Source organism: Phalacrocorax aristotelis, chromosome 3 (genome assembly GCF_949628215.1).
Source record: "Phalacrocorax aristotelis chromosome 3, bGulAri2.1, whole genome shotgun sequence".
Classification (NCBI taxonomy): domain Eukaryota; kingdom Metazoa; phylum Chordata; class Aves; order Suliformes; family Phalacrocoracidae; genus Phalacrocorax; species Phalacrocorax aristotelis.
This window is the reverse complement of record NC_134278.1, coordinates 29,094,749-29,107,220: the sequence shown is the minus strand read 5'-3', so window position 1 is coordinate 29,107,220 and position 12,472 is coordinate 29,094,749. Positions and strand designations below refer to the sequence as shown.

General features: G+C 44.4%; 1 protein-coding gene across 4 annotated transcripts in view; it reads left to right on the top strand.

Annotated features, from left to right (window-relative positions):
• Positions 1–2,249: 2,249 nt before the first annotated feature.
• KHDRBS2 (KH RNA binding domain containing, signal transduction associated 2) overlaps positions 2,250–12,472 on the top strand; it is a 369,498-nt gene continuing 359,275 nt past the window's right edge. For all 4 annotated transcript variants that reach the window (XR_012659538.1, XR_012659539.1, XM_075087030.1 and 1 more), the window contains exon 1: positions 2,250–2,509. Coding sequence is in view for 2 of the 4 variants with exons in the window: in XM_075087030.1 (XP_074943131.1) it covers positions 2,419–2,509 (91 nt within the window). In the remaining 2 variants the exon portion in view is untranslated. The remainder of the gene's footprint in view (positions 2,510–12,472) is intronic.

The window sequence follows — 12,472 nt, the reverse complement described above, 5'->3', positions numbered from 1 at the left end:
AGTTTCCCAAAATCACACTGTTTTTCTGCTCCTACTCTTTCTCAGCAGGGAAGTTATTTCTCAGGTATTTTATTCCCCATCCCCACCCCAGAAATCCTGTAGAATAATAGCACATTGATCACTGATGTTCTCTACGCATTCTTGTAAACACATGTAGTCCCTCAGTTATCTGCAGACTGAGTGGAACTTGTGTAAAGGCTGCCTACATGTATCCCAGGATTTTAAAAACATCACAGACCAAATTTTTATGCAATGGTAGTACAATGTCTTCAAGACCTTGTGGATGCCCTTGCAGAGTTTTTTGTCTTGATTTTTTACCTTTCTACATTCCTTCATCCACCACCAAAAAGAATCCCAACTGAAACCATAAAATTCCAAACATCTCAACAAGAAAATCTTAAGAGGAACAGTAGTAGGTGTTCCTACTTAGTAGTAGTAGTACAGGTGTTCCTACTTAGTAGTAGAAAAGTACATACAATAAGTGTATTATTGCAGGAACTGTCTATTTCATTAGAACAAAACCTAAGCTCTTAGTCTTAGTATTATGTGCTAAGAATCTCGTGTAGGGATCGAGCACAACACACTGTGCTGTGTGGTGGACTGCCTGCTTTCGAGGTCCTGCAAAAGAAGTTGTAACAGCTTAAGATGGGTTGAGCATCTTTTGTTTACTCTCAGAATCAAAACACGTTACTAAATTGCCTTTTGGGGAAAAATCCTGGATAAATATAACCCATAGTAAATGTCTACTTAAAGCTAAATTCTAATTAAAATCGGTTTTATTTGCCCCAGCTGTAGAGACTTTAATGGCATAATAGCTTTAATTCTGTAATGTGGGGCGGTGGGAGCTGCAGAGAGCCACTCCTGGAGGTGCAGCACGGCGCTCCCCGGCAGAGCCCGCCCCCTCCCGTCGGGACCCGCCGGGCACCTCCCGCGCTCTCTCCAGCCGTGCACAGCGCCCACGGGCACGCATTTCCAGCGCGCTGTTTAAGCGGCCGGGCACGATCGCTGCACGCCCTCTGCTTCAGCACCGCGGACAGCGGCCGCCGGCCGGCCGGGGCGGGGCGGGGCGCCCGCGGGCGGGCACGGACAGGGACACGGGCACGGGCACGGGCACGGGCACGGGCACGGACACGGACACGGACACGGGCACGGGCACGGACACGGACACGGGCACGGACACGGGCACGGACACGGACACGGGCACGGACACGGGCACGGGCACGGGCACGGGCACGGGCACGGACAGACACCGAGTCACACGCGCTCGCCCACAGTGCGGACGCGGCCCACGACACAGCCGCTGGGGTGTGCACATGGTGGCACACGGACAGAGACACGCAGGGACGGCACGCCCCCGCGTGCACGGGCACGGAGGCCCACGCGGCGACACAGACGTGCACACGCATGGACGCGCACCCGAGTCAGGCCTGCAGGCACGGGCGGAGGGGCACGCGGCCGCATGCACCCACTCGGATGCAACAGCCGACCTCGCACATCGACCCAACACGGACATGGGCGCGACACACGCCCGCACACCCCGCTCACATACGCGCGCTCACGTACACCGCAACGCACACGGTCACGCTCCCACAGACACCCCCCACGGGCACACACGGGCACACACAGCCTCCCCCACCCACCGTGACACGCCGGCACGGGCACACGTGCACGCGCGCGCACACCTTTTCATCTACGACCGGACAGGCGCGCACACACACGTATCGCGCGGGGAGGCGCGCAGACGCGGAGCCGCACACGGAGAAGCGCGGGAGCACACGGTCGCAGACGACACGCAGACACACGACAGAAACAGAGACACCCGCGCGCACAGACACACAGACGCACAGACACGCGCGCACACACGCGCGCGCACACACACTAGCCTTCACGCGCGCCCCACCCCCGCCCCGTCCCCGCCGGCCGGGGCCGCCCGCCTGGCGACAGCCAATGGCGCGGCGAGTCTCCCGCGTGGACGCCCGCCCGGCGGGGCGCAACCGCCAATGGAAGCGGCAGGGGGGCGGGGCGCGCATGGCCCCGCCTCCCTAGTTAAGGCGGCCGGCGGGCGAGGGTCGCTCACTGGCGGGCAGGAGCGGGGGGGCCGGGGGCTGAGGCAGCGCGAGGCCGGCGGGTAGCGGCACGCGCCCACCCGCGCACCCCCAGCCCCGCCCCCGCGCGGCGGGAGGAGCGGCGGAGGCGGTGCCGGGGCCGCCGAGGGCAGCGCCCCGCCGCGGGAGTGGCGCCCGGCGCGGAGCGGGGCGGCGTGGCGTGGGGCGGCGCGGCGCACCTGCGAGCCGCGGGGCGCCGAGGGGGGCGGGCGCCGAGGAGGCGACGGGAGGCGCGGAGGCGACGGGAGGCGCGGAGCGAGCCGGCGCCCGCGCAGCCCGCCCCGGCGTGCCCAGGCGCCGCGGCCCCGAGGAGATGGAGCAGGAGAAGTACCTGCCCGAGCTGATGGCAGAGAAGGACAGCCTGGATCCCTCCTTTGTTCACGCCATGCGCCTCCTGGCCGACGGTAAGGCTCCGCGCCCGCCCGCCGCGGCTCGGCGGCCGCCGTGGGGCGCTCGGCGGGGCGGGGGCCGCCCCCTGGCTCGGCGGCCCCGGCGGGGGAACCCGGCTCTGCGGGCGTCGGGCCGGGCGGTGCGGCCGCGTTCCCACCCAGCCCCGGCAGCGGCCACCGGGCGCCCGCTCCCTCCGCCGAGCGGGGGCTTGCCCACGCGTGGACGTGGTGGAGCGCGGAGGGACGCGCGTGGTCCCTGACGGACCCGGGCAGCGGAGGCTGGTGGGGCTGGTGCGCCCCTGCGCCGCCGCCGGACCCCGAGTGCCCCCCCGGCGTGGGGACTGTCGCCCCCGACTCCTGCCGTGGGAAGTGTGTGTCCCCCCCCTCCTCGCCGTGGGAAGTGCCCACCCGTGGCCCTTCGCGAGGGGCGCGTCAGCCCCCGCCGCGGCGGGTCAGCCCTGGCGGGAAGGGAAGGGCTGCCGCGGTTCCCCGGTTTATTTGCACAAAGGCAGATGCAGGTTTCTCGTTAAAGTCGTTACGTCTCGTTCCCCACACTTAACTAATAAGGTTTATATGGTAATACTATTATGCCGTTAATGTGGCGCTATTTTAGTTGGCTGCGCAGTGTCAGGCGTTGATTGGATATGGCTTATCAATTTCACGACACTGTTTCATCCAGGACGCAATGATTTTTCTCTTGCGTTTGTATGGCGATCCAGAATATACTGCTCGTAACATGTTGCTTGTTGTAATTCACCCTGCTTTCCTCGCTTTAGTTCAACTAGTTCAACTGGAGGTTCTTCAAAAAGTTTAATAATTTAGTCTCTCTTCTAATAACTGCTCGATGTAGTTATTGAGTGCAGGCCTTGTGGTACGGCATTTCAACTTTTGCAGAAGTGGAATCCAGTCAGTTCCCCTTATTGTCCTGTTTCTTATGAGGTATACAATAATTTTAAAAATCCCTGTCAAATTTGGAGCCTAATGTCAAAAAGAAGCAGTCAAGAATGATGCATAAATCAAGACAACCTAGTCAGCCCTTAAATGGGACTAAGGCAAAGAAGTGTATGGTCAGGCCCTTGAGAGAGTCACAAATGCAAATAAAGTCGCATTCGGAGGTGGTGAATGATTTCCAAAGTTCCGTTACGTCTGAAGGGAAATCATAGCTCATTAAAACTTACCATGCTACCGGTAAGTGTCACTCCCTGTCAGCAGTCTTTATATTGTCTTTTCTTAATACATGTTTTATTGATTGTGCATGAAGGTATTGAGTCCGGGTTTTGCTGGAGTGCTCCTGTGTGATAGCCTGGAAATCCAGTATGAATACTGACGCATTTCGTGCACTTCTGTCTTGGCTACTTAGCATGGCTGCCTCTTCAGCAGCAACTTTTTACACTTGTTTTTCTAATAAACATAGAATAACAAAGTCCTTATTTCTTAAGAGGGATGTATTTTTTGCACCTTGCAGTTCGATCTTTTCCCAGAGGGGGGAGGTATCTACTGGGAGTGTGTGTGTATGCACGGGAAAGGGAGAAAACGCATGAAGGACAAAATCGAAAGCATGCAACGTAGAGTTAAAAAAAGGAGAAAAAATAGGTGTTTCTAGGTGTCAAGTCCCTGTAGAAATTGCATTTTGGGCAACTGTGAGATTGAATAAATGGTTAGTTTTCTCATTCCTTCTTAGTGTAACTAGGAATACGTACATTTTAGTGGATTGTTAAAAAATGAAGGTGAGTTGTCTGTAGGGAATGCTAATGTCAGATTCACACCAGATACCTGGCATTATCCTTCAAAACACCATCTGTCAAGCTTTCTAGATATTCGTTTCATAGTCTAACATATGATGACTGTTAAAATACTTTCATCAAGGTAAGAGTATAACTACTTGAAGGAAACAAGACTTAATGGACCGGTTGCTGATGGGTATAAATAGAAGGGAAACGTATAGAACAGGCAGAATTTTTTTTGAGTGCCAGAAGAGCATGGGTCAGTAGTGCAAGGGTCTGCGTAATACTGTATTTCTAGGATATGTCCATGATGAAGCGATGCTTCCAGACTCTGGATTTCTGTTCTTTAAAATATAATGTACAATCAGCTACATACATAACAATAGCAGCCAGGTGTTATTTTTATGGTATGCTAAGCTTTTGTTGATCGCCAGTAGATTTTGTATAAAATGCGTAAGTGTAGATTCAAAGGCTTTTGCTTCAGAGTCGAGAGCCTCAAGCATTTGCTCAGACTTGAAAGTGCCGTGATTTTTCATGTCAGTTGCTAAAACCTGAGGTTGAGAAGAGACATGCTGCTGTGTGAAACTGCAGAAGGGCACACGAGTGATAAGCATTCCAGAAATACAGTTTCAATTTACGACTGTGACAGTGAATTTGCTTGTAAAGGTAAGACCCCATGTTTTTCCCTGTTAATGTTTTTTTTTTTGTTTGCTTGATTTTTTTTGTTTGTGCATTTTGGTGTACTTAATTTGTTGTTTTTAAAATAAGTTACTTGTGTTTTTAATATGAAGGTCTGTGTCCTACAGGTTGACCTGTGTCAGGTGCATACTTGAATCAGTAGCTATTTACCCCTCACCACTGAGGGATGAATAGAAATTATTTACTTTGGTCCTTTCCTGGGTTAGAGCCTCCGTGGTGCAATATGTGGTGAAACCCACAGGAAAGGGACACTTCCCATGGCAGAGAATTTGCATACTTGCCAAATAACACAAAGGTGAGGAAAAAGGCTTTATGGCTTCTTAGATACAAAGTATGAAGGCATAAACCAAATAACTTCTCTAAAAATCACAGAGGGAATCTGTGGTGGATTCTGAAAATTAACCGGGTCTCTAAATGGCTAATCTAGTGCCTTAATCAGAAGATACTTTATTTCCCCCGGGTCATTACCTGTTTCATGTAGAAGTAGCTCCTACGTGACTTTTACACTATTAGAAATGGAAAAGCCATTTATAAACCATCCATTAGAAGAACTTGTGAAGTGTGAATGGTTGGTGGTATTTGCCTCAGTCTATATTAGTTTATTCAAACTTTTGCAAAATTCATTGAACATATTTATTCTGATAATATAACCTAGTCAGCAATGAAAACAAAAGACCTCTTTTAATTGTAATAGTAGCTGAACAAGGATAGGCAAATCTCCATTTGTTGGAGGGTTTTTTTTTTTTCCTTTCCCCTGCATTAGCAGAACTGTTTTGTGTACCAGGCTGTTACATGAGCTGGGAGAGTCACACTGTTTTGTGGATAGTTTTAGATTATTTTATTGTAAACTGGTTACAGGTAGTTATTCTCTTAGCTAAGGTTGTACTGCTTCTGGTGAGGAGATACCCTGATCAATGTATGAGGTCAGATAATGGTTGCTCAGCTGAAAAATGTGAAAAATGAGGAATGAATTCTTGAGCAGTGCCTTCTGTACCCAACTTGTGCTTATGCCACAGCTCACTGTAAAGCTCCAGTGAGAACTGAGAGCCTCTCTCTTCTAGTCCTACTTCCTACCATGGTAGCTAATGAGCTGCTTTTGTGTGTTATTTTTACATGTACATAAATACTGCTTTGTGTAAGATGTCTGTGGTTATGAATATAAAAACAAGCGTGTGACTTTAGCTGTGAAGGCGTGGATGACAGAAAGCTACAGCTGGCTAGAACTGATTGGTAGTTCAAAACTTGTTTATATCAGTGTTGTTTTTGATAAGCTAAAGTGTCAGCTAATTGTCTACGTACTTCTTGGGACAAGCAAATTTTATACGTCTCTATATCTACATGTGTGTGGCTTTGGAATATCTTGCATAGTACATTACTAAAGCCAGCTATATGTTCTGTAATATAAACATAAAGGAAAAAGACCTATTGGAAAGAGCTGGCCAAAGTAAGAGCATCTCTCCCCATGGAAATATCAGCATTACTTGGGTAATGAGGTAGCTAATTTCTCTCTATGTAATGACAGTACAATTGACCTCAGACTTTCAGTTGGCATTCTGAAGGCAATGAGAATCAGGCCTTTAACTGTAATCTTGAGTTAAGTCTCTAGATTATTCCATGTGGCATAGCATGAGTTTGTTAAACCTCCAGTCGTGTCAATTAGACTCCTATAGCTCAGCATCATAAAGCTCCTTGTAGGACAGGGCATGATTATTCAAAAGGTATATAATTACTTAGCCTTTACACTCAATGAGCGTTAGTACAGTCTTTCATACAAGCCTGCAATAATTCTTCTAGATCGTCGGAAAACTGTTGATGTAATGCAAATTCATTTTGCCTCGTGTTCAGGATTTCAGCTAATGTATTGGCTTATGTGGGTTTTGGATTTCTTCGGACTCTTGGAGGTTTGTTTGCTTTTTGTCTAGGAAGGCAGATTTAGTTTGTAACTCTGTGTTTCTGTTGAAAACCTGGGGCAATAATAAGGTTGCCATATGAAAATGATTTGTCTTGGCAATACAGAATATGACAATCATATCCTTAGCCCAAGGTGTGAAAAGCTGTTGGTCAAGCCTGTGACCTGCTAAAGTCAGGCCTCTAACACTTTTTATTTTTTACCAGTTTCCATTGAAAAATACTTGTGAAAATATATTTGTAAATTTATTACTCTGTTTTAAACAAGCCTTAGGATTAAAATAAGATTGAATTAACATTAACATTTTACATTATATGTTCATATTAATCTGTGAGCGGTCACTTCTCTGCTTATTGTTTCTTTTTTTTTTTTGTTTCCTGATGTTTACATCAAGTGAGAAGAAATACGTGTTCACAAAGTAGTTTGCATTAATCATTGTTTACTTTGCCGTCCCAGGAAATGTAGTGTAAATAACTGGAAGATTGACTCAGGAAACACGCTAATGTTTAGAGCATGTATTTTAGATATCTTGGTTTCATTAGAAACTAGATTTATGAATCTGTCATTTGGATCTTTTTCAGTAAAAAAGGAGTAATATCAGTGCAAATTCTAGTTGAATACAAGGTACTTATGTTTTCCATAAAGCAGCGATGTGCTAGGCATTGTAGACTTGGTTCAAAACTCACTAAAGTTAATGGGAATCTTTCCACTGCTATAAGTGGGCTATCAGGCAGTCCTTAAACAACTATATTATATTGACTGATGCAGCTAATATCTTTGTAATCATGAAGATCAGTAGAATATACCGTGGGTTTTAGAACTGAGTGGTGAATTTTGCTTTTTTAAATGTTTTTTAAAAAGTCATTTTTTCTTTTTTTTTTAATAGTGATGTGACAACATCGTATGTGTTCAGAACCTTAGGAAGTGCTTTTGCCTTGCAGAATGGAATGCAGATGAGTCTCAGGCGATAACCAGATTTAGGGAAAACAAAATACTATAGAATGTTAGAACGAGTATAACAAAGCAACCTTTGTAAGTGTTTATATTGACCCTAAGTTGTTAGTCATAAAAGCTGGGCTTTTTAAGAGGAGGGAAAAAAAGATAGATGTGATTAAAAAGAAAAAGAAACATAATAAAAACCTCTCCCTTTCAGACATCTGAAGCAGCTTAGGATCATTTGATCTGTGATCTTAGAAAACATGTACTTTGAAACACAGTAAATTCTCTTGCAAAAAGGGAACAAGATAAATGCAATAACTGAAGGTTAGATTCTGATACCCTTGTGCAAAGGAAAAAAAATAGTGCTTTACTCTTTAAATGGAGCTGTTTGCATCGGTGGAGCTGCTTAAGGCATGATTCAGGGTAAATAGCAGAATTTAGTATCAACTGTTTAAGAGAAGGTCAAAGGCATTTGCTGAGGCTTATCTGGATGGCCATAGCCTCATCAACAGAGTGCACTGTTTTTTTGGCAACGTGAATTTTTTCCTTGGAAGGAGAAGAGTGTCTTTTATTTATCCTGGGAATTCTTTTAGTAAATTTATTCATATTTAGTCTCCTTGGTGTATTCATTCAGGGAACACCTGCTGTAAATGTCTATCTCTCTTCCCTTATGTCTCAAAGTAGATTTTTCCGGATACTTGAGTGTAAAAATTTGATAATATTTGCAGTCAGTACCAAGAGAAGGCAGAATAGCTGGATAGCTGAGTAGAAAATCCCAGTCAACTGTTAACTTCCCAAGCATGGAACAGCTGTGTAATGTGTAGAATCGAGTGGCCATTCCTAACCAGGAGGTGGCATGGTTGGGCTCCGCATGTCAAAATAGAGCTTCATATCCTAGCACCTTCTGGGAAAGGGCTAGTCTGCCCCTACAGATATATCAGATTCCTGTGCGTTGGATGCGTGCTTTTCTTCTGTATGCAATATGTAGATAATATATACTGACAGATTTGCTGTAACTTGCTGGAAGACTTAATAGTCTATAAAATCTGATATGAACAATAACGACCAGAACATAGGACTCCTCAGAGAGGCTGAACATCTACCTAGCCCACCAAAGCAATGCCGTAAGAGGAGAACGGTTCCCCTGGGACATCTGAGGACACAGGTTTCAAGCTCAGAGTATGAGATGTGTTGGGTCTTATTTTAGAATGCATAAATGTAGCTGTTGTTCAGTAGTTCCCCTCTAAGCTTTATTAAAATAGTAGTGCATCGCACCTTTCCACGCCTTGCAGCAGTACCATAGACTAAACATACTGCCTAGATGAAACTGTGTGTTCTTGACCTGCAGGGTCACTGCGATTACCTGGCACTTCAGTTCAGGGTAAGAGTGCCTTTTCAAAAACAAGCAGTTTTTAACTGTTTCAGTTTAAATCTCTTTTCTCCAACAAACTGCTGAATTTGAAGGAAAAATCAATGTCCTCATGGCTGATCTCAGAATATGTATTTTTCTTTTAAAAAAAATTGAGGATAAATAAATAAGTGTTTTCTTCAAGAATTTTAGGTGTTAATAAGGGATGCATGATAAAAAAAATAAGCTGGTTTGCATGCTGGTCCTGCTAAGCAATGTGAAGGCATGCATTCACCTTTTGTTCACCTTGTGTTTTTCAGCCCTTGGATGGGTATTGTAGCTCAGGGTTAGGAGTATCAGCACACCGTATTGGAGTAAGTGAGGAAGCAGACAGCTTATAAAATGAAGTGTGTGAAATAGGGGACTTTAGTGATGCTACAGTGTAGTCTTTGGCTGTATAAACAAATAAGGGCTCTGCAGTCTGACCAGAGAAATGGAAAACCTTGACACTCGGGTAAAGGTCTGAGGTGCATAGTACACGGAGTTCTGACTCGTTTGTTCCTTGTGCTATGTACCTTCAATGAATGCCTTCTAAAAGTTCCATCTGTAAGATGTAGGCTAATGCTGAATTTCATTCTAATCTTTGAGATCTCTAAGTGAAAAGAGCTTTATAAGAAAATGTGTATTATCCTTATTACTTTTAATATGAAATTATTCTTTTTAAATTTGCAGGCAAAAATAATCCTGGTTATTACAGTCCTCTGTAAATCCTGTCATATTTTAATAAGAATCCTGCTGGAAATGAGTACAGCTATTTCCTTATCCTAAAAAGGACTGGAACTAATAAAAACTATGGAAAAAAATTATCAAAGACTTCCAGCAGATTAAAAACCTTCAACCCCCCAGAAAACCTCCTGGAATAATTTAATGCCTGTTCCTGATTTTGCAAGTTCTGCTTTTAAAATGGAACTTTTTAGTTTGAATACTGAAAAATTTATCAAGTGAAACTCATAATAATGCTGATATGGTAATACTGAAGATCATCCACATTTAAATAAGATGATACAAAGTTTTGATGGTCATATATGGCTGCATGTGATATAACCAAAGACATCTTTAAAACTTCAAATGCTCTGCTGGCGACAGGCACTCCTGTCTGTTCTTGAGTTAGCATGATCCAAAACCTAAAAGAGACAGGGCAGGTCACTGCTGCCTTTGAATTTGTCTGCACCTGCTGAAGTGTTCATCGGATACTTTAGCATCTATTTCTTGTTGTAAAGGTTACATCAAAGGAGGTAAACCTCAAAAGCTTTTCATTTATAAAATACTTTGAATTCTGGGAATTGATGTAACTATTGGAAAAAGTAATACTTCATGCTAGTCTGTAAAAGATGTATTAAAATCTGCATTCCTCCTTTTAGCTCTGCTTTGGATCTGGAAGGAAAAGAATTCTACTTCTTCTATAGTAGAAGCTGTTTAGATTTGCTAACTGGAGAAGGCAGGTATGGCTTCAGCAAAAACAAAAGCAGGGATCAAAGCCCCTGGCTCATAATCAGTCAACTTTCAAGGAGCAGCAGTGTGAATTAGAGGTAAAGTAGTTTTCCTAGAGGTGTGAGCACTGGAGAAAGAAAACAAATCCCATCTTGGCATATTCCCTGGGTTTAATGCTCCCTACGATTCAAATGCATGCTTCAAAGCTGTCTTTCAAATGCTTGAAGTTAAAGAACTTGCCATGAAATCGGGGACTGTGTATTTTGAAAATGGCTTTTTGGTGTTGAAAAATTTAGAGTTACCTTGTTACCTGTCACAACATAAATTTTTATGCTCCGTATTTCTGGCAACGTCTGCTGATTTTTTCTGAATATTTCTAAGCAAATTTCTTTCATTTTGACCTTTTTTTGAGATTGCGGTAAGAACTTCTTGGTGTTGCTGGGGGGTTGTGCCATGTATCCTCTGGGGTCAGAGCATGAGTTCTAGCTGGGGAAAGAGTGAGACTATTTTCCCTAAATACTTAGGACTATGCTGATTTGCTGCAGCTATGAAACTGGCTCCCTGACTTTCCAGTTTGCAACCTAAACTGATTTTTTTTTCCCCAGTTATGCTGAAATGAGCTGCACCAAATTCTTAAGCGACTTACTGGATTTTCTGTTGATGTTTGAAGGGTAAATTAAGGAATGATAAAGTGATGCAGAATTCCAGGAGACCTTTTTCCCTCCCTGTCTTCAGAAAGCTGTTCAACAGGAAAATAGACAGTTAATTTTGGTAAATGATGCTTCTTATCCTGGTGTATCCATAGGACTGTAGAGCTATCAATAGATTTAGATTTCCCGTAGGTACACATTTGCAATTATTTTGCTAATATTTGTATGCAAACTAGTGGGCTTTACTTTAGCCCATTTTAAAATGTGGAAGAACTTCTTCCTCATGCTCATAGATCAAGGTAAAAAGATGAATTATATATCCATTTATTACTATACTCAAAAGTGATTGGTGGGGGATTTGCCACGCTCAATTCTTATGTTATGTGGACTCTTTTTCCTGATCCTATGTGCTCCTATTTAACAAGAAGATTTTTCTGTCTCTGTAAATACACTATTGCAGAATGTCCTGTAATTTATTCTAATTCTGTTTTGTTTGTTAGGGGTCCTCCAGATGCTGTGTTACTGGGGTGATTGGTTTGTTCTTTGCTTGCTGGAAGTGGTTTAGTGTAAACACCAATGGGTCAGGTTGTGCAAAATCATGTAAGAAATGTTTTAGTGATCAGTGGAAAAGCAAAGGGGTCCGTAGGTCAGCACAGAACATGGGAAAACAGGTGCTCATGTTAGCTGTTTTGTTACTCTTTTTTTCCAGAAGACGGAACTTGCAAGGTAACATGGATATACAATAAATTATGTTGAGTTGTGCACGACAAAAAGGTGTTCATACAGTACTAACTTGTTAGAATACACAAACCATCTGTTCAAGCATGAAAATACTCTTGCTGCCCAAAGTGTATGAAGAATCTGAAATGATGTCAGGTGCAAGGGAGAAGACTAAGTTTGTTTTCTGCTGCTACAAAGATTTAGAGATAATGCTTTTTTTAATAAGGAATGTTTGTGCTGTCAACTAACCAAGGGCTTCTTGTGGTGGAAGTGGAAGGAGATGCCTTCATCAGAAAGTGGAAACGGACCAGCTTGGTTTAGACACAAAGCATGAGCTTGACATGATTCTGCATCCATCCAAACACTAAAAAAATCCTGAGTTGGAGACAGAAAATAATTAGAAGCCGATACCAACTTTTGGCTGCATCTTTCCAGTTCTTGGCCTCTGTCCCTTCTCACAGTATTTTTTTTTTTTCACAAATAGTGAGAAGTAGGATG